The following is a 21,248-nucleotide window of genomic DNA, read 5'->3' as shown; positions in this document are numbered from 1 at the left end:
CTCCCAGTGACAGGGAGCCGGAAGTGACGTAGCACGTTGACGCAGTAGCGGCGGCGGTGGCGGCGGAGGGGCCGTGCGGTGGGTTCGTACTATCTTTTCCCAGTCTCGGTTCGACGACTCCATTTTCCTCGGTGGGGGCTAAGCACACCGGGGAAGCGGCAGGCTTTAGGTAGGTAAAGTTCGGAGTGGAAAGCGTGGTCCTTGAATGTGTCAGGTGGGGAACCAGGCTCCTAGGGCCTGGTCCCGCAAGGGAAGAGGCGTTGGGGAGCCGTATGCGGGAAGAAGGGGTCCCCGGCCTTCCTTGCTCTGTGAGGGGAAAGGAGCTAAGTGGGGTAGTTGCTCAGAGTCTCAAGGCTTTTCCCAATCCTATGCCACCCGGAACCCGTGAATTGGGCGGCCTGTTGTATCAACAGGCTTCCTGGGATCCTGTTCTTCTGTCGCAGCTTCTGAAAACTGGGCCATGTAAATGGATTGGAAATGGAAGGGACCTCGGGCTTCTGAGTCAGGATCAGGTGATTGAATTTGTTCTGGGGATGTGATACCTATGGAGCCTTCAGCAGCTCGGCCATGAGGCTACAGGACTGTGCCAAATTCGATCTTTTCCCTATGGTTGTAGAACAAAATTAGAAGTTTTTATAGATGGCTACACCCATAAACGCCTACCACAAAATTCAGAATGGGCTAGTAAGTCAAAATTTTATTTTCTTCCAGTTTCTGCCTTTCTCTCCAGGCACTCCCTTGAACCAGCTGGAGCAATATCAGAAATGGTAAGGGAGTATTATTAGTTATACCGCTGCTATTCATGAATATGGAGAGTATAAGCAATTTTGAATTAGACTTAATTTCTTTGGGGGGAAAATTTAGTTCCAATGTTTATCTGAAAGTTACCGGTTTTTAAGTCTTCGTGTATTGATTACAAAAGTATGATTGCTTTCCCGGCAGCTCTGAATTTAGAGCTCCTTTCCATAACTTGTGCCCCTTCAGCCAGTACAAAAATTAATTCTTATTCAGTTGGCTTGTCTGGCTACTAGATCACATTAGCATAGTATTGTTACTCCCTATGAGGTTTAAACCTCATCAAGAGATTAATCACATCCGGAAGTAGTGTAATCTAGAGAAGCTCAGTCATATTTTATAGCTCTCCCTCAGTAGACCTTCGCAGATAAGGAAGCCTACCCAGGTAGAAACATACGATCTTTGGAGGCAAATAAATTTGCTCTTGTTTCTATTTCTTGGTCTCAGTGATGACACCGTGATGAGAATCCTGTGTGTAATATATTGCTATTATTCCCCAATAAAAGCAATCACCAAATCCTATCCATAAAAATCTATTCCATCAACATACAAATTATGTTCTGGTATCCTCTCTTCTGCCTCCAACTACCATCATACTTTTTGATATCTCTTCGTAAGCAAATTTCTTCCTGTGTCAACTTTTTCAGCTTTTATTCATTCTTTCTGGTTTCTCTTCTGACCACTCTGTTCAATTTGCTGTTATCAAGGTCACCAGTGACTTCTATATTGCCAAATCCCATAGATACTTAGTTCTCATCTTCCTCAGTGTCTGGAATATTCAACACAGTTTATTCCTTTCTTGAAACCCTCTCTTTTCTTCGCTTCGTTTGACACTTCACTCCTGGATTTTCTCCATTTCTCTGGCTGCTCCTCAGTCTCCTTTACTAGGCACTTTTGCTCCCTACGTAGTGTGTAAGTGTTGCATTTTTCTTCACAGTTTAATCCTGAGTTCTCTGCATGCTTCCTTTAGGTGATTCAGTCCCATGACTTTAATTACTATCTGAAAGCTGGCAGCTCCCAAGTTTAAACATCTAGCCCAGCCCTCTCTCCTCTATGTTCAAGACTCATGCCCAGAATGCCTATGTAGTCGCTGCTTTTAGATATCTTTTAGATATCGCAAACCTAACAACAACAGTTTTGGTTTTCCCAACATTCCAAACCCATTCTTCCCGATCTCACTAAGTGGTACTCTCATCCACATGGTTACAAAAGCCGGACCTCTGAGAATCATCTTGGATCCTTCTCCCTTACTACCCTCATCCCCAAGTCTATTAGTAAGTCCTGCCACTTCTATTTCCCATTGTCCTATGTTCTCCATCTTCATTGTTAGCATCCTGTTCAAAGCCACCATTATCTTCTGCCTGAGCTACCATAATGGTATCCTTAGTTTTTCCTGCTTCCACCCAGATCCCCTTCCAGACTGTTTTCCACATGGCAGGATCAGGTCAGGTCCGATTATGTCATTTCCCTGTTTAAAATGCTCCAGTGGCTTTCCATGGCCTTCATAGCCCCACTTGAGCAGGCCCTACCATCTCAGTCTGCTGCCTTCACCATTCTCTGGTCATACTGGACATTGCCTACCCTATGCCAAGTTCTTCCCCGCCTTTTCTTCCAGGAACCTCCTCCCCTGGCTTTGCATACCACAGCCTACCCCTTCTTAATATCTCAACCTAAACTCACTCTCTCAGAGGTGAGAATCTTTATTTCCTTCCTATCCCTTACAGCAAAGTCTGTATTATTTGTGGTTTGTCTCCTGCAACAGAATACAGGTATCCCAGAGGCAGGAACTTTGTCTTGTACGTGCCTGGCATGTCGTAGGCACTCATTAAATAAGTATTTGTTGAATTAGCAAGTAAATTAAGTCAATTCACAGTTTAAAACCCTGCAGGGGCTTCCCAGCACCTTTCAAATAGAGTCCAAAATCTTAACTTATCCTACCAGATCTTTATGACTTTGCCTCCAACTCACGAACCCTTCCTTCTCTCCCCAAACTAGCCATCACCGTTCCTGCCACTGCACATGGGCCTCGTGCTGGGAGCACTCTTCTGATTTAAAGTGTCTCGAAACCAGGTTAGAGTCCTCTATTACTGGCTCCCATGGTACCTTTGTCATCAATTCTTTATAAAGTCCTCTGTACTTCTAGATCAGGGGTCATAAAACTAAGGCTCCTAGGCCAACTTAGGTGACACCCATTCATTACATGTTGTCAGTGTCTGCTTTGTGCTACAATGGCAGGTCTGGATCTCTAGTTTGCCAACCCCTGTGCTAGAGCAGGAACCGCTGTATATGTTCCCCAGCGTGTGTGGTACAAGGTTCAGTAACTGTTCCTCCCAGTGTTGCATGGATTCTGAACCTGGTTACATATTTCAGTTGTTTCTGCCCCGCTTTTGCCAATTCCTTGTTCCCCCCAAGGAAACATGGAAAGAAAAGGGATAGCTAATGTTTTTAAATCACTTATTATGTTAACCGTTATGAACGATAATCCTTTTTATACCCTGGTATTGAAAAAATTCTAAAATTGTTATTTCCCATAAATATGGTGTGTGTGCATGTTACAATAATTATAGGTAGAATTAACCTTTTCTGTATTTTAACATCTTTACTGTGATTAGGTGTGATTAGGATTTTTCATAACAGAGTTCTGAATCCCAAATTTAAAAATATTTGTCTTAAGTGGACTCTGAATTTTATTTATTAAATTTTTATTAAATTTTTTATTTATTAAATTTTTACCTTTTGGGATTCCAAACTGGGTAGTCATTCGCAAATACCTTTGGAATAATCCTAGGCCCTTGTTGATGACATACAGAATGTCTTGTAGTTTAAACTCCACACCTGACTTCCGGGGCTGTTCTCCAGACGACTAGGCCCTTTCAAACTTAAGCCTTTGCTCATGTTACCTTTTTCCAGGCTATCTTAATTCCTTTCAACTCAGGCATCACTTTTTCTGAGGCATTCTCTGACCTCTTAATATTGCTCGCGTCATCTGTCTATAACCATCGTATAACATTCTCATGGTTTGTCATAACTTTATTTACAAGTTTTTGAGATAGTTTGTGAACTCCAGGGTAAAAAGCATATTTTACTCATTTTTATATACACAAATTCCAGCACAGAGCTTGACCCTAAAAATAAAAATGCAACTGTAAATGTTAATTAAAGCTGCCAGTGGAGGGAATTAACAGACACTTCTTTTTGCTCTGGTCTCCTTTTATAATTGCTTCCTATATCATCTTGTTCAAAGGAAGGGACTGCTGAGGGCCTCCCCTGTGGCAATCTGATCCCAGCTCCATTCCTCTTCCAGAGAATGTCATGGTAACCACCAGCCTCTCCCTTTCAGCCACATCTAGTACTGCAGCTGTGCTTCATCCTAGAGAGAACTTCTCCCTTCACCATCCCACTCCCCTTGTAGACCTGTTTCAGTAGCAGATTTAACCTACAGTGTGAATATGGGGGAAATTCTAGAGCATAACTACTAAATACAAAATCCAAACTACATGTGGCTCGTCTCAGATATTATATAATAGTAGTAAATAGTGTTTTTGTTCTGGAATAGTTGCTGCTTGCCGGCCTCAGCCTGCAGCACCCCCTGCACACCTCGCTCCCTCAAGTTGCAACAAGTCAGGATTGCTTCTGGCACACCTCTTAACTGGAAGGCTTGGCAGTGAGCTAGATTGGAGGCATTCCCCAGCTATAGCACAGCACGTACTTTATTGCTAACCGAGGGAATGGGAGGAAAGCTGCGTGCGGCACACAGTACCAGCTGCCCCCCTTGACAGAAGAAAGCTGCTGTTGTCATCAGGTAGGCTGTCTGTTTCTCTCTGTGAAGTAGGCTGTAGGGCATCTGGTCTGCAGGAGCTGGCATTTAATGTGAAGATGCTGAGGCCTTACAAGACCGAGTTTGTGGGTCTGATAGCCCAATTAAAATAAGCTGTGTGGGGGCTGCTGTAACCAAATCTATTTTTAATGGCTCAGTTCAGGGCTGAGGGGGAGCAGTGTCAAAATTAAAATTAGAGCACCAGATTTAATTGGCAGAGGTTTTAGATACTGGCTTTTGGCGGTACTCAAGCTGTATGACCTTAAGGATACAGATCTTGGGGGGGGGGAAGGGCATCAATCTAACCCCAAGGCTTCCTATATCACAACCCTGCGGGTCCTATATAATAGTATAGTATACCAGTTGTCAAATTTTTTATCTCAGTACCCCTTTATACTCTTAAAAATAATTTAAAACTTGAAAGACATTTTGCTTATGTGAGTTATATCTGTTGATATTTATGAGACTTATATGTATTGATGTTTACTGGCTTCGAAATTAAAACTTATTTGTACTCATTTTAAATAATGAGCCCATACAGAAAAGTAGTCCATTAATAATATACAAGTATTCCACATCAACATTTATACTGTTTAAACTTATGAAGTGTAATATGTCACTTATATCTCCTTAAAGCTGGTAAGAAATAATAAGCCCACTACATTTTAACACAAATAATACTTTTCTGAAAAACAACTATAATCTTCGAAACAAAAAAAGTAGTCAGAAGAGTGGCATTGTTTTTCTTTTTGTTTGCTTGTAAACCTTTTAACGTCTTCCTTAATAGAATACAGCTGAATTCTCATATCTGCTTCTGCATTCAGTCTGTTGTGATACTTTGTATTATTTAACCTCCAGAAAACCCCCACTGTACACACTCATGAGAGAAAGGAGACACACTGAGAACTACTGATACAATAGAAACAACTGTGACTTTGGAGTCAGACATCCCTTAACTTAGATCTCAGTGCTTGCAGTTGTTGTGTCTCCTTGAACAAATGACTTCATCTCTCTGAGTCTGCTATTGAATGGAGAGAAGTGTGCTGTAACTCATAGGACAGTGGGGGGTTAATAGGTATTTGTTAAGTGTCTGGAACTTGGTAGGTGTGTGATAAATATTATTCCTCAGGCCCCTTTTTTTTTCAATTGCTTAAAGTACCCAGGAAAGACATATGTTAGTTTTGGTTGGTTTTGTGTGAGTGTTCTGGGTTTGTTCTAATTCTCTTCTTGTACCTGCTCTACACATATGTCATAATATACAAAATTATTTTATGGCCCTTATTTTCATCTCTCTCTCCTTCTACTAGAAGTCAACTCCTTGAGAACAAACAAACCTGCTTCTCTTGAAATCCCCAGCTGCTAGCAGAGTGTATATACATGGTAGGCATTCATAAAGTTTAAAAAGAATGGCATCTGAAACAGCCTAAAACTGAACATAAGACCATATCATTGGCCCTCCCTTTCCACCAGAACACAGTACCTTCAGTTTTGTTTCCTTGAGCTCAATCTTAAGGTATTGGTTATGATATCAGTTGATATCAGTAAGGGTAATTTTCTAGAAAATTAGAGCCATAGAACGTAAGGCTCTTGCTAGAGCTTAGACCATTTCAGGTAGCTATTTGTCACCCCCCTCTCCTCTCCTTTCCACTTGCCAACTTTCATTGGGAAGTTGGCAACAATGTGAAAAAGTAAGTAATTTATTTAACAGCTACTTAGCAGTTCCTATTTTGTGCAGAGCACCTGGAAAGATACAGCTTATCTGGTAAAGAATCACAAAGTATCTTGTAATGCCTCTCATGTTGCCATTTACATTTTCGTGTTTTTATTAGGCCTTCCATTGGATCTGGTCTCTAACTACCGTTAAGTTAATATGTGGGGAAAATAGACATACACACAATGAACCGTAATTCAGGATAGGGTGAGGAGAGATGCTGAGTTTATCAGCCGCCAGCTTCAGGATTCCAGAATGGAATTTTGATGTTCCAATTTGTGTGATTTGTGTGATGTTTTTTTAAAGTCCTACTCAAAGCCCGAGAAGCTCCATGTTCTGATTTGGATGAGTCTGAAAGCAGGAAAGTAGAAGACAAATTTAAGATTAGTTAGTACAGAATTAGAGAATGCTAAGGAAAATTAGTCCCAGAATTCAAATTCAAACTCAGTTAAAATTTATCAAAACAATAAACTAAGTTCTTTCCCCAATGTCATGTAATATTCTCAACTACCCTGCAAGGTAGGTAGTGCTATTGCCATTTTCCAGATGAAGAAATTGATATTCACACACATTCAGTCATTTGCTTAAGTTTATATACCTGGTAGATGATGGGACCAGGATTTGATCTCTACCCTTAATTTCAGCAGTCTTGCATTTATCTATGTTGCCTTTATTTTATAGGCCATGCAGTTCTCTTTTAAAGTGTTCTATTTGTTTTGTTTTGCTGTGGAGGTAAATGGTAAAAATAGAGTTATGATTCTAAAGAGGCTCCTTCCCCACCAAAGTGCTCCCAACCGGTACTCACACACGGGCTCAAATTCATGAAAAGTTGTTTAATTTGTTGAAAAAGATTTTCCTTTTGTCAATGTCAATAGCCAGGTATAGATGATACAGGTATAGTTGTACTTAAGTTGGCACTTACTGTTTCTCAAATTTCTTGATGAGAAAGTCACATAATCTCACTGCTGCCATATCCCTACCTATATAATTATCCCTACACTAATTTCTTTCCTCATCTACCCATCTATGCCCCCATATGGTGAGAGAAAACTCTTTGCGGAAACAAGGTGATATATATATAGAGAGAGAAGTCCAGTTATAATCGCCTTTTCAAAGGTACATATGAGAGGAGTAACCGGGGGAGGAATGGAAAATGGAAGTGATGGAGCTGATTCTTAGTCTTCTCTGGGTGGAAATGAGTGCGTGAGCAGAGCAATGGCACATGGCTAAAAGCCTGTTTGTGGAAAGGTTTAAGGACCCTCTGTAAAGTCACATGTCTAATTTCTTATTACCATCTCCCTTCCTTTTCTAGTCTCCTTCAGGCCGGCCGTGAGAAGCTGCAACGATGTCTGATTTTGTGGAAAGTGAGGCCGAGGAGTCAGAGGAAGAGTACAACGATGAAGGCAACGTGGTGCCCCGGGTCACCAAGAAATTTGTGGAGGAGGAGGATGACGGTGAGGAGGCCCCAGCCTCAGGCTTCTTCCCACTATTGCTAAGCTTTGGATAGTTGGATTCGTGCTGATGAGAAGCTCAGGCTAAGCACAGAAGTTCTCATACATGAGGTACCAGCTTGAGAATTTTCAGTCCTTGATAGAAAATATTTACTAAGCATCTGTCTGCTGTATGCCAGGCTCTGTGCCTACAACTAAGAATATAGAATAAAGACCAGCTATCATAGAGTGTATATAGTGAGAGAAGACAGACAGTAAAGCAATAAATAAATACATATGTAACGTCTCCTTTTAGAGACCTAGCAGTGTTGGTATTTATACACCCACTTTCCTATTTCTCTGTCCAAACCCCACCTTTAGGGTCATCAGCAGAATAAAACCATGAAAAATGGCTTTAAAAGCGAAAAGGGAAATGTAAGTTTTATCAAAGGAATTATGGATCAAAGAAGGAACGTAGCTGCTGAGTATATAAACTGAGAGGAAAACAAAGGTTATTGGTGGCTGTAAAGTCTCTAGTAATGATTTTGAAGAGGCAGAATAACTAGGAAGATCATCTTCCTTAAAGGCGGCAATTATATAAAAGAGAGAATCCTTTCCAGATGCTTCTGCTCTAAGTCAACGGTCATGTTTTTGCATTTTTAGATGAGGCTGAAGCGTGAACCTAGCACCCAGGTCGTTAGGCTCAGAGCAGCTGGAGAGTCACGGTTAAGCAGGTGGCACTGCCCCACCCCCAGCCCATGTCCCAAACTCCCTGCCTCAGACCCGCCTGTTTTCCAGATGAGGAGGAGGAGGAGGAGAACCTGGATGATCAGGACGAGCAAGGCAACCTGAAAGGCTTCATCAATGACGACGATGATGAAGACGAAGGGGAGGAGGACGAGGGCAGTGACTCTGGCGACTCGGAGGACGACGTCGGTCACAAGAAGAGAAAACGCAGTGAGTAGCGGTCTCTCCTCGAGGCACGTGAGGCTGGGGAGGGTGTTGCAGCAGAAAAGGGGCCTCCCTGTCCCCATGGGTAACACTTTGTTTCCTTCAGCATCTTTTGACGACCGCCTGGAGGATGATGATTTTGACCTCATTGAGGAGAATTTGGGTGTCAAAGTCAAAAGAGGAGTAAGTGTCCTTCTGTGTCACTATCCCTGTGGGGGGTGAAGGCAAAAGCCCTAGAAATTCAGTGACTCCTGGGGAAGGAGGCACATCGAGCACAGCTTGAGGAACATCCAAGAACAGAAAGGTGCTCCGTATCATGTGTGGGGAGCCTCGGTTGGCAGCAGACCTGGGTGCCTGGTAGAGAAGACTTGTCAGCATTTCGAGGGTGGGCTCTGGGCCTCAAAGAATGTTACTGAGTTGTAGTCTTCCGTCTCCCTTGGTCAGCATACCTGGTGGGGAATGGGAGTGAGGCTGGAGAGCAGGCATCTTTATGCCAGTCCCCTCAGACCCTGACGAAGCAGGTTTCCCCACCCCTAGCAAAAATACCGACGCGTCAAAAAAATGTCAGATGACGAGGACGACGACGAGGAGGAATGTGGCAAGGAGGAACACGAGAAAGAAGCCATTGCAGAGGAGATCTTCCAGGATGGGGATGGAGAAGAAGGGCAGGAGGCCCTGGAGGCCCCCGTGGCCCCCCCAGAGGAGGAGGAAGAAGATGATGAAGAGTCAGGTATGTGCCTCAGGCAGGGAAGCCAGTGCTTGGGGGAGTGTTGGGATTTCCCAGCCCCTAGGAAAAGGGGGGAAAACCATTTTTCAGCTACAGTCCCCCAGCATTTGACACAAAGAGCCTCCCAACTCTTCTCACTGCCACTCACATAGCAGGAATGAAAGCCATTTAAGTCCTGGCTCATCGTCTGCCTCTGAGCACTAACCCCTTCCTTTCCTACCCAGACATTGACGACTTCATTGTGGATGATGATGGACAGCCTCTGAAAAAACCTAAGTGGCGGAAAAAGCTTCCCGGATACACAGATGCGTGAGTAGGGTTTGGTAGGAGGTGGTGATAATGTCATCTGAGTGGACCCAGTCAGGAAAGAGGTCAGAGGTCTCTGCCCAAAATGGGACATTGCAAGCTCTCAGCCATTTGCTTCCCTGCCTCAAATAACCTTTGCTAGGCAGTGATTTCATACTGCTCCTAGAAGCCCTGAGAGCTCTCTGCATTCTAGGACCACCGTGGGACCCAGGCAGGCAAGGCACCAGCCTCCCTCTTAAACCTGCAGCTCCATATTTATTCATTTATGTGTTGGCCTTCTAAATATAATTTTGTTGGAAGATTTTGCTCTAAGGGAATATTATACTACCTTAGCAGAAGACAAATCCGCTGAGCAGGATATGAACCCATCAACCCTGTTGCTATTTGATCCCTGTCTCTAGCATGTGCCAAAGATGGGCTTTTTATCTTCTATAAATAATAGTTTCCCCAGAAATAACTCCCCAACTAAGCCTTCATTCCACAGTGAATATGCTTTTTTATGTACCTTTCTCTTAACCTTTGTAGTTCCCTTGGGGCAGGTGAAGGATCTGTGCAGGGGCTGCATTTCACTCCTTTCCCCAGGATCTGGGATGACTCCTCTTGCTCTCGCCCACAGAGCCCTGCAAGAAGCCCAGGAGATTTTCGGTGTGGACTTTGACTACGACGAATTTGAGAAATACAATGAGTACGATGAAGAACTGGAGGAAGAGTATGAGTATGAGGATGATGAGGCTGAAGGTGAGATCCGAGTTCGCCCCAAGAAGACCACCAAGAAACGTGTGAGCCGCAGGAGCATCTTTGAAATGTATGAGCCCAGTGAGCTGGAAAGCAGTCACCTCACCGACCAGGACAATGAAATCCGAGCCACTGACCTGCCTGAAAGGTTCCAGGTAACAAACCACCAGCCTCTGTCTTTCTGCTGATCCGTCAACACCTGTGCTAAGCCTCTTTACTGCAGGGGGTGTAGGAGAAAAACAATCTAGCCACAGTCTGATAGAGAATGGTATCCAAGAAGTCAGCCTGGAACCCCATCTGACTAGGGGGTACAGGGAGTCCAACTCTTAGAGGAGGGAAGATAGACTCTTGTGTTGCTTATAGTTCTTGAAATGGCACTCTTTCTTTAGCAAAATAGGAAGTGCCTACTTCTTGCCAGGATGACACTCGTCCAGGTACTGAAAATGTGTGCCTGCAGAGCCACCTTTATGTCAGCCGTAGTGTGTGTTTGCCCTACATGGGGTACAAGGTAAAGTCAGGCTCACTATTGTCTCACCCCTTGCAGCTACGCTCCATCCCAGTCAAGGGGGCTGAGGACGATGAACTAGAAGAAGAAGCTGACTGGATCTACAGGAATGCCTTTGCCACACCAACCATTTCTCTGCAGGTACCCGCCCCCCAAAAAAAGACGAATATTTTGTACATGAACCAGAAGTTGAGGAGTTGCTCCCCCCCTGCCCCAAACATCTGTGTTCCTAGTCTAGAACTCTCTGTATGTGTGTGTATGTGTATGCTGACAAGGTCATCTTGTGCCATGAAGCAGCTTTGTGTGTGGTAAGACAAAGCAAGTAATGGTGCTGTTGCTGTTTTTTCCCTTCCGACTGTAGGAAAGCTGTGATTACCTAGACCGAGGGCAGCCAACCAGCAGCTTCAGTCGAAAAGGGCCCAGCACCATTCAGAAGATTAAAGAGGCCCTGGGTTTCATGCGAAATCAACATTTTGAGGTAGTGCCTCAAGCTCTAGCGGCCCATTTCTAGTGGTTAGAAGTTCAGCGAGGGGATGTGGGAAAAGGCAGCTACGAAAGTTAAGTTGGGAGCCCCCTTCTCCTGTTCTCAGCGGTGGTCCCTTGGCCCAAGAAGTATGAGGACGAAAAGAGACTAGTGATCAAGACAACAGAGCTACCCGTCTGCTGCATTTTCTCCCCCTGTGGAGGGGAGAGCACGTACCCTGGATGGGCCTGTGAGGGAGGGCAAGCTTCCAAACTGAGGAATTTCCTGGAGCTATTTGTCCCTTTGGTGAAGGGGATGCATACAAATCTTTCTCCTCGGGTTGACTGCAGTCTCCTTGCCACCCCAGGTGCCTTTTATTGCCTTCTACCGAAAGGAGTACGTGGAACCCGAGTTGCACATCAATGACCTGTGGAGGGTGTGGCAGTGGGATGAAAAGGTAATGTGGGTCCATGCCTCGCAGGGGCCGAGGGCTGCATTGGGCACCACTGCCACCAGGGCCCACGCTCTATTGGCAGCCCAAACCCCCCAGGCCTGTCCCACTTCCCCCAGGGTCTCCTGGGGAGGAACAGAACAGCCTTGCGTCTCCCGGGCAGAACACCAGCCCTTACTCCTGCCCTATCCTGTCCTAGTGGACCCAGCTGAGGATCCGCAAAGAGAACCTAACGCGCCTGTTTGAGAAGATGCAGGCTTATCAGTATGAGCAAATCTCTGCTGACCCTGACAAACCTCTTGCTGATGGCATTCGGGCTCTGGACACCACCGACATGGAAAGGTACCATATGCAGGCCCCCCAGGAGCAGTATAACCTTGCAAAATTCTCAGCTCAGGGCTTATCCCATAGAAACCCAATTTGTCAACACATCAAAAGGAACCTTTCTGACAGGCAAATTTATGTTAGTTATTCACATTGGTATGAAAGATTAAAAGGACCAGATATTTATATTTGTTGATCTGCATATTCCATATATATAAAGCTACATGGGAAACCAAATTATAACCAGAAAGTACCTTGGTGAGCCTGGAATCAGAGTGGGGTGGGGGTGGGGGCAGATGAGTTTAGTGGCCAGTGTCACGAAGCTGGGGAAGAGGGGCAAGGACTGTCGCAAGGACTCTGAACTTCACTAGACATGCTGCCCTACCTCCCTCTACCTTTTTCAGTTCTTTTTCAGTTCAGTTTTCAGTTCTAACAATCAACCATCGTTTGTTTGGCATGTTCCTTCTCTAAGATGCTTTGGTTGCCGTGGTCGTGATCTAGGGTCATTGTGTCTATAATAATTGGAAAATACAGGCACCCACCCTAGTTGGGATCTTGCCTCATGGGAATTGGACCTCTTGTAGCAGAATTGGGGTACACCCTTCCTTGGTGACAGTCGAGGTCTTACGTCCTCTCCAGGCTTAAGGATGTACAATCAATGGATGAGCTGAAAGATGTCTACAGCCATTTCCTGCTTTACTATGGTCGGGACATCCCCAAGATGCAGAATGCCGCCAAGGCCAACCGCAAGAAGCTGAAGCGTGTAAGGGAAGAGGGAGATGAGGAAGGTGAGTGCTGGAAAAGGAAACCCAGGAGGCTTGATGGCTGTGCGTCTCCAAGGATGCCCTTGGCTGAGTGCCCTTGGGGGCTTCTCTCCATGTGTCAGAGCCTGGGGAGTGGTTGGAAACTAAAACACTAACTTGTGTTTTCCTCCCAGGTGAAGGTGAGGAAGCAGAAGATGAGGAGCAGAGGGGGCCAGAGCTCAAGCAGGCTTCCCGCCGAGACATGTACACCATCTGCCAGAGTGCTGGCCTAGGTAAAAGCTAGCTAGCTGCTTTGTGACCTGGGCATTTTAGCCTTGAGCAGAGGGAGTTCCTTGAGAGTCTCACTGGTGGGTTGGAAGATAACTTATAGGACATCTGAGGGAATCACCAATCCAATTATGAACACTTGCCCCCAGGATCCAATCCACCCCACAGAAATTGTCCAGCCTCTCCCTAAATTCCTGAAGGAATGGGAAACGCACATGATCAGAGGGAGGCAGTCTAGCTTATCTTTGGGAAGTTCTTTTATTAAACTGTAACTTCCACCTGAGTTCTGAGCCTGGGAGTCACATAGAGATTTTTTATTTCTTCTGCCTCATGATAACCTATCAGATGTTTAAAGTCAGTTTTCTTTGTTCTTTGTAAGACATCCTATTCATCATGACCCCTTTGAAGTCTAGTGCCGAGAATTGCTGCTTTAGATTCTAAGAGCCAAGAGCCCACCTATTGCCTTACCCTTCACTCTCCTGTTTGCCTTAGATGGTCTGGCCAAAAAGTTTGGGCTTACTCCTGAGCAGTTTGGGGAAAACCTCCGGGACAGCTACCAGCGGCATGAGACAGAGCAGTTTCCTGCGGAGCCCTTGGAGCTGGCCAAGGATTATGTTTGCAGGTAGGCATGCAGTAGGTGGCTGACAGGAAGGGGGACGTGAGGACAAAGATTTCCACATGCTGAGCTCCCTCATTTTCTCCACAGCCAGTTCCCTACACCGGAAGCTGTGCTGGAAGGTGCCCGCTACATGGTAGCCCTGCAAATTGCCCGAGAGCCCCTTGTCCGGCAGGTGCTGAGGCAGACTTTCCAGGAGAGAGCCAAGCTAAATATATCCCCCACCAAGAAAGGTAGAAAGGTGAGCTCTGCGTGAAGGGCTTTAATCCAACATGTGGTCCCACTCTTGGTGTGATTGACCTGCGTTTCTTATAGCCCAGCTGTCTGCCTGAGAGCAGAGAGGCAGTCTTTTCTCCCGGGGTCAAGCCAGCCTATCCGTGGGCTGATGATTCCCTCTTGATGTGTACAGGATGTGGATGAGGCCCACTACGCCTACTCCTTCAAGTACTTAAAGAACAAGCCTGTTAAGGAACTGAGAGATGACCAATTCCTCAAGATATGCCTGGCTGAAGATGAAGGGCTGCTCACCATTGACATCAGCATAGATATGAAAGGGGTGGAGGGGTAAGCAAAGCTCTGCGCTGGGGCTGGGGCGGGCTTGGTCGCTCAGGAATGGGACCCAGTTTCAGAATTGAGCAAGCCGTTGTCCCTGGCTCACTCACAGTGTTTGTGGATGTCTGGCATCACCTCTTTTCCATCGCTGTTGTCTCTTCTTAGCTATGGCAACGACCAGACGTATTTCGAAGAGATCAAACAGTTCTACTACCGAGATGAGTTCAGCCACCAGGTGCAGGAGTGGAACCGGCAGCGCACCATGGCCATCGAGCGAGCTTTGCAGCAGTTCCTCTACGTGCAGATGGCCAAAGAACTCAAGAACAAGCTGCTGGTGGAAGCTAAAGAATATGTCATAAAGGTGAGAACAGAAACTCAAGGTCTTCTCCTTTTTTCTTTTCCTTTTTTTTTTTTTTAAGATTTGATTGGGGAAGGGGAACAGGACTTTATTGGGGAACAGTGTGTACTTCCAGGACTTTTTTTGAAGTCAAGTTGTTGTCCTTTCAATCTTAGTTGTGGAGGGTGCCATTCAGCTTCAAGCTGTTGTCCTTTCAGTCTTAGTTGTGGAGGGCGCAGCTCAGCTCCAGGTCCAGTTGTCGTTGCTAGTTGCAGGGGGCGCAGCCCACCATCCCTTGCGGGACTCGAGGAGTTGAACCAGCAATCTTGTGGTTGAGAGCCCACTGGCCCATGTGGGAATTGAACCGGCAGCCTTCAGAGCTATGAGCATGGAGCTCCAACCGCCTGAGCCACCGGGCTGGCCCCGAAACTCATGATCTTTAGTCCTGTGATTTCCCCAAATGAGAGCTAAGAGTGAAGGAATCCCTTAATAGTAGTTCCGTAGCTAATGAAGAAACACTGAGGGGCAGGCGGAACATAATCTGAGAGTGCAAACAAGGCTTTGGGGGCGGCCAGATGGCTCAGTTGGTTAGAGTGCGAGCTCTGAACAACAAGGTTGCTGGTTCATTTCCCGCATGGGATGGTGGGCTGCGCCCCCTGCAACTAAAGATTGAAAATGGCAACTGGACTCTTGGCTGAGCTGTGCCCTCCACAACCAGATTGAAGGGCAACTTGGAGCTGATGGGCCCTGGAAAAACACCGTTCCCCTATATTCCCCAATAAAATAGAAAAAAAAACAAGGTTTTGGGTCACTCCAAGACCTTCCCATTTGAAAATGCGCGCGCACACACACACACACACACACACACACACAGAGTCCCCCAATCCATACATTCTTTGTTTTTATTGTTTATATTCCTGTCCTGTGTGTACTCTTCAGTTTCCAAAAGCAAGGTATGCCTTCAGGTTGTAAGTTTGTCAAGGGCGAGGAACATGTGTCTGTGTGCCTGTGACTACAACCTTTACACACATGTGCCTCCGTCTGTTTCCTAGCACACTTGGTGAGCCTGATGGCCCTGGTGTCTGGTGTCTCTCTTCCCCAGGCTTGTAGTCGAAAGCTTTACAACTGGTTGAGGGTGGCACCGTACCGTCCAGATCAACAGGTAGAGGAAGATGATGATTTTATGGATGAGAACCAAGGGAAGGGCATCCGCGTCCTAGGCATTGCTTTCTCTTCTGCCAGGTAAGTGCCTGTTCCTGCCTGCCCGGCATCACCCGCACCTGTCTTTCTAATCTCATCTTATTCATATCCTCATATTACTGATTATCACACCATTCTTTTCCTGTCTGGCTGGCAGAGATCACCCAGTGTTCTGCGCCTTGGTCAACGGTGAAGGAGAAGTGACAGACTTCCTCCGGCTGCCCCATTTTACCAAGAGACGGACTGCATGGAGAGAAGAAGAACGGGAAAGAAAGGCAAGTGGCTGGGACCAGTTACCAAGTGTACATCTTAAGTACATCTTATAATTCCGTGGGGATGAGTATTTATGGTCTAAGCAACGTCCTGTGCAAGACCCTGATTATCTCTGACCTGGTCATGGACCCCTCGAGTCCTGGGGTAAGTCTCACTTCCACAGGCAGTAGATGGCACTCACGTTCTGGTGCAGAATTTACTTCTGGCCTGAGGCCAGTTCTGGGCCTTGTGTGCTCGGGAGCTGCTGTTACTGCCTCTGTTGTTACAGCATCTGGGTCAGCCTGTTCCAGGAGCTGAAAGCCACTGAGGCATGAAGCCAACCATTTCCCTGCCTTAGCTGCTCAGTGTCCCTTTTTCAAGGAAAGGAATTTGAATTCATCTCATGTGGATGTTTCTGATTTTTTTTAACCTAATAGTATCTTTCCATTTTGTTGAGAGTATCCCATTCTAAAAAGTAATTTTTAACAAACAACTTTAAAACAGAAATCTTAAAGTGAAGATCAGAATAGTCCTGACTGCCAAGCAGTGGTTTATGTTAAGATAGACCCAAGTATGTTTGGTTAACCACAGCCCAATTATAAGCCAGAAATACAATAATCTTAGAAAATAGTAACAGATGTATAACATTCCAACTGGAAGTCTTATGCCCCTTGTTTTGTGTTCCATTTAGACAACGTGTGATACATCATTGTTCTCTGGTCTTATAAGGTCTCAAGCTACGTAGCAGCGAGAACTGCTTGAAATCTCTCTATCTTCAAAGCCATTCAACTCCCTTTTATTTTTTCAATCCAGGCTCAAGACATTGAAACCCTGAAGAAATTTCTTCTGAACAAAAAGCCTCATGTGGTGACAGTTGCAGGAGAGAACAGGTTAGGGGCACCAGGGGACTGGGCCAGGCTGGTTTAAAGTCACTCCTCCTTTATTGTTGCATCTGCCACGTGCCTGTGTGTCCTTGAGAATATCCCCATCCCCAGCGGGTGCCCCTGGGAATGTTGTACCGCTTTGTCTTCAAAGCTCCCCCACCCTCCACTCCCCATCCCCACCACGGGACCATCTATCTCTGAGAAATTGTGCAGGAATAATCCTGACCAACACCCTTCATCTCTCCAGGGATGCCCAGATGTTGATTGAGGATGTGAAGCGCATTGTGCATGAGCTGGACCAGGGCCAACAGCTTTCTTCTATTGGGGTGGAGCTGGTTGACAATGAGCTGGCCATTCTCTATATGAACAGCAAGAAATCGGAGGTAATGCTGGAGCCACACCCTTAGGACCTGCACAGGCAAGAGCTATCAGTCTCAGAGAGATTTGATGGAGAAACAGGTTATTGGAACACAGGAACCTATTGGAACACAGGAACCTGTTGATTATTGGAACATTGGAACCTGTTCACTTATCCATGCAGAGGTTGTCCGTTTTGTCATGGTTCAGACTGGGAGCCCCAGAGATTAAATTGGTCCCTAGAAAAACAATCCCAGAGGAGAAGAGAACGTGACTTAAAGCCAGAACGGTTCGAATTTCCTCTTGCCGTTGGAGCAGAGGGGACGTTGTGGCCCTGCTGACTCTCGTTTGACTCTAGGCAGAGTTCCGGGATTACCCTCCAGTGCTGCGACAAGCTGTCTCCCTGGCCCGGCGCATCCAGGACCCTCTGATTGAATTTGCCCAGGTGTGCAGCTCTGATGAAGATATCCTGTGTCTCAAGTTTCACCCTTTGCAGGTGCGTAGGTTTTGACAGGCAGGGCTACAAGGGCAAAGTGGCACAGTGACTTTAACCTTGCCTCCTCTGTGTCAACAGGAGCATGTGGTGAAAGAGGAGCTGCTCAATGCCTTGTACTGTGAATTTATCAACCGAGTCAATGAGGTTGGGGTCGACGTGAACCGTGCCATTGCCCACCCTTATAGCCAGGCCTTAATCCAGTATGTCTGTGGCCTGGGACCTCGAAAAGGGACCCATCTTTTGAAGGTAGGCTTGGATTGAATCAGAAAATAGGAAAAGTTCTCATTTCCTTGAGCCTTACACTATGCCAGTGTGATTTGACTGAAAGGCCAGGTCAGAAAGGCACAGGGGACTTTGTCCACAGTCATCCAGCTAGTGACAGAGTCAGACTTCAGACCAGGTGTCCACAGCTATGCCCTTCACTGTGCTAGAGTGACTCATGGTAAAGGTAGCTACTGTAAGTGATGATTTAAAACAGGCGGAGGAAGGAGAGATGACTAGACACAAACCTCAGGATAGTGGGGGTTTTCTCAGGGGAAAGAAAAAGGATTTCAGTCAGAGAAGGGGGCATGCAGAGAGATTCAAAAGTGTCAATAACATTCTTTTCCTAAAGATGAGTGATGGGTACTTGAGTGTATATTTTATCATTAACTTTTAAACCATATGTTAGTCTTTAGAAGTTACAACATACTTCATTAAAATAGTTGTTTCAGTAGCAGACAGTGTGATACAGTGCTCAGTTAGATCCTGAGGCCTGGGGACAGAGTTCCCATCCTGGAGTGTCCCAGAAACCTGAAAGCAGGCTGGGAGGTGGGGCCCGCCCATTGCTCTGGCTCACTGCCGGCCTCTCCCCTAGATCCTGAAGCAGAACAACACCAGGCTCGAGAGCCGGACCCAGCTGGTCACCATGTGCCACATGGGTCCCAAAGTCTTCATGAACTGCGCTGGCTTCCTCAAGATTGACACAGCCTCCCTGGGGGACAGGTGATGCCCTCTGCCTGGGTGAACCGGGAGGCCTCCCCTCGGACTGTGCTTTGTGGGTTCAGAGGCTTAGGGCTGCCAGAGGGCCACCAAGCATTTTAAGTTAGGAAATGTTTGAAAGCCAAGGTGAAGAACCTTTATTCAATCAAGAGCTTCTGACCTATGGAAAAGATCGGTTCAATTATGTGAAGCTTTTTTATGAGAAACAAAAAGAACCAAATTAAGGACAGAAAACATAACTTGGTTCAGTAAACACAAACTTGTTCTGTTATCACGGTGTGTCGTGGCTAGATGAGGGTGGAAATAACAGGGGGAATGGAAAAGGAGTGTGGGGGTATGAGGAGGCAAGGAAGGGGGAAAGAGACTCGGGATGTTTGGAGATGATGTTATTGAGAGAAAGTTCTATTCACTTGGACTTTGGACTTCACTATTGACCTCTTCCTCTCCAGAAGTTATCACCTCAGTCTTTGGAGGATCTTTTCCACGGGCACATAGCTCCTCATTCAGTAATGGAAATCAGTGGGGAAATAGGCTTCCAGTTCTAAAACTTCATTTCCCACCCAGCTTTGCTGTAACACTCCACGAATAACATAGGGCCATGTGAGTGCACGGGCAAGACCAGCCTGGGAAGGCTTTATGGGGGAAAATAGCTCTCAGCAAATTCTCAAAGGTCTTTTTCCCCCTTCTGGCTTTATCTTATTATGAGACTTGTATGAGTTCGTTATATAAAACTCAACGTATAGAAATATTATACAGAAAGTGGAAGTCCCCCATAATCCCACCCCCCAGAGATAACTACCATAATAATTAATGTATATTATAACTTTTGGAAATTTTATTTTTGCTATCCATTTACTAACTACCCATTTACTACAAAAATGGGATCATATGGTTCATAGTGTTTTGCAATGCATTTTTCACGTACCAACATATCGTGGCCATCTTTCCATGTCAGCACACATAGATCTACCTCATTCTTTTTAATGGCTGTATAGTATTCCATTGTATAGAGGTGCGCTAATTTATTTAACCAGTTCCCCATTGGTGGACATTTGGGCTGTTATTAGAATCTTCTTGTTATATATCTTGCGCCTTTTCTGCCTTTCCTTCAGCACTGACTCATATATTGAAGTCCTCGATGGTTCTCGAGTCCATCCTGAGACCTATGAGTGGGCCAGGAAGATGGCAGTGGATGCTCTGGAATATGATGAATCAGCTGAGGATGCCAATCCCGCGGGAGCCCTGGAAGAGATCTTGGAAAACCCAGAGCGACTCAAGGACCTGGACCTGGATGCCTTTGCAGAAGAACTGGAAAGGCAGGTGGGTGACAATGTAGAAAGCAGAGCATAAAAACCATTCCAAGTGGCCTAGGTGGGAGGAGACTCAGGCAGCAAGTATCCCGAGAAACCCCCAATACTATTAGTGTGGGAAACTTGATCTTCTCTTCTCCCCAAGCTGTGCTGGGTTTCTCAAGGAAGTTGTCGGTCTGCTTGTTAAAGAGCCAGCCCAGTCTCAGAGACTGCTACAGTCATTGCGGGGGGCAAGAGGGAGCTTGGAGGAGGTCAGTAGTTTCCTTCTAGACCCTCTTTCTCCTTTCCAGTGGTGCAGCTGCACATTTGTCTATTTTATACATTGGGGTTCCTTGAAGCATTTTTATTATAGACCAGTGTCCTTGACTAAGAAGTTTGAAAACCTTTATTTAACGTTGAGGGAAAAGAAGAGAGTAGCCCTTGACAGGAGCCACCTGGCCTACTTCTTTCATTGAAAGGCTCGGGGCTCAGGTCGGAGAACAGTTACAAGGCTCCTCTTAATGGGCTTCTTCCCCAGGGCTATGGTGACAAGCATATCACCTTGTACGACATCCGGGCAGAGCTGAGCTGTCGGTATAAGGACCTCCGGACAGCCTACCGCTCTCCAAACACAGAGGAGATCTTCAATATGTTAACCAAAGAAACACCAGAGACCTTCTACATTGGTAAATTCTGGGTCTGCTTCTTAGTTGGAGGAGGAGAGTTAGGGGTGGGGAGGATGTACTTACTGGATACATTCAAACCAAGCCACAATTCCAGCAGGACAAGGCAGGTCTGTACTGGACCCGGGGAGTTCTGAAGATTATAGAACTCTGGGCTAAAAGTCAAAACTGAGTTCCAGGTCACGTTACATTATAACCTGCTGCCGGGATCTTCGTGAAATCACTTTTATAGGCCTCATTTTCCCTTGTCAGCAAATCGGGGGAGGATATCCCTTTTCAAAGATGTGAGGGAAGTGAGTGCAGATGCTTTAAGAGATATTCTGTCACTGAAAGGTTGGTGGGAAGGAGTCGCCTC

At 45.8% G+C, this 21,248-nt stretch overlaps 1 protein-coding gene across 9 annotated transcripts in view; it reads left to right on the top strand.

Annotated features, from left to right (window-relative positions):
• The first annotated feature begins 31 nt into the window (after window positions 1-31).
• SUPT6H (SPT6 homolog, histone chaperone and transcription elongation factor) overlaps window positions 32-21,248 on the top strand; it is a 29,506-nt gene continuing 8,289 nt past the window's right edge. Inside the window, exons 1-29 of one of the 9 annotated variants that reach the window (XM_033089689.1) lie at window positions 32-169; window positions 712-767; window positions 2,791-2,865; window positions 5,920-5,992; window positions 7,636-7,777; window positions 8,552-8,710; window positions 8,811-8,887; window positions 9,242-9,434; window positions 9,656-9,740; window positions 10,354-10,627; window positions 11,017-11,118; window positions 11,339-11,455; window positions 11,808-11,897; window positions 12,091-12,233; window positions 12,855-13,003; window positions 13,153-13,251; window positions 13,739-13,868; window positions 13,953-14,103; window positions 14,272-14,426; window positions 14,580-14,775; window positions 15,854-15,993; window positions 16,109-16,226; window positions 17,017-17,093; window positions 17,335-17,470; window positions 17,803-17,940; window positions 18,019-18,186; window positions 18,797-18,924; window positions 20,034-20,241; window positions 20,749-20,896. In XM_033089689.1, coding sequence (XP_032945580.1) covers window positions 7,669-7,777; window positions 8,552-8,710; window positions 8,811-8,887; window positions 9,242-9,434; window positions 9,656-9,740; window positions 10,354-10,627; window positions 11,017-11,118; window positions 11,339-11,455; window positions 11,808-11,897; window positions 12,091-12,233; window positions 12,855-13,003; window positions 13,153-13,251; window positions 13,739-13,868; window positions 13,953-14,103; window positions 14,272-14,426; window positions 14,580-14,775; window positions 15,854-15,993; window positions 16,109-16,226; window positions 17,017-17,093; window positions 17,335-17,470; window positions 17,803-17,940; window positions 18,019-18,186; window positions 18,797-18,924; window positions 20,034-20,241; window positions 20,749-20,896 — 3,490 coding nt within the window. In that variant the 5' untranslated portion in view covers window positions 32-169; window positions 712-767; window positions 2,791-2,865; window positions 5,920-5,992; window positions 7,636-7,668. Of the gene's footprint in view, window positions 170-413; window positions 513-711; window positions 768-2,790; window positions 2,866-5,919; window positions 5,993-7,635; window positions 7,778-8,551; window positions 8,711-8,810; window positions 8,888-9,241; window positions 9,435-9,655; window positions 9,741-10,353; window positions 10,628-11,016; window positions 11,119-11,338; window positions 11,456-11,807; window positions 11,898-12,090; window positions 12,234-12,854; window positions 13,004-13,152; window positions 13,252-13,738; window positions 13,869-13,952; window positions 14,104-14,271; window positions 14,427-14,579; window positions 14,776-15,853; window positions 15,994-16,108; window positions 16,227-17,016; window positions 17,094-17,334; window positions 17,471-17,802; window positions 17,941-18,018; window positions 18,187-18,796; window positions 18,925-20,033; window positions 20,242-20,748; window positions 20,897-21,248 lie in introns of all 9 variants that reach the window. The other 8 variants (XM_033089696.1, XM_033089692.1, XM_033089691.1 and 5 more) reach the window with 8 other exon arrangements.

Source organism: Rhinolophus ferrumequinum, chromosome 21 (genome assembly GCF_004115265.2).
Source record: "Rhinolophus ferrumequinum isolate MPI-CBG mRhiFer1 chromosome 21, mRhiFer1_v1.p, whole genome shotgun sequence".
Taxonomy (NCBI): Eukaryota; Metazoa; Chordata; class Mammalia; order Chiroptera; family Rhinolophidae; genus Rhinolophus; species Rhinolophus ferrumequinum.
The sequence above is the reverse complement of the archived record's forward strand: the minus strand, read 5'-3'. Positions and strand labels throughout refer to the sequence as shown.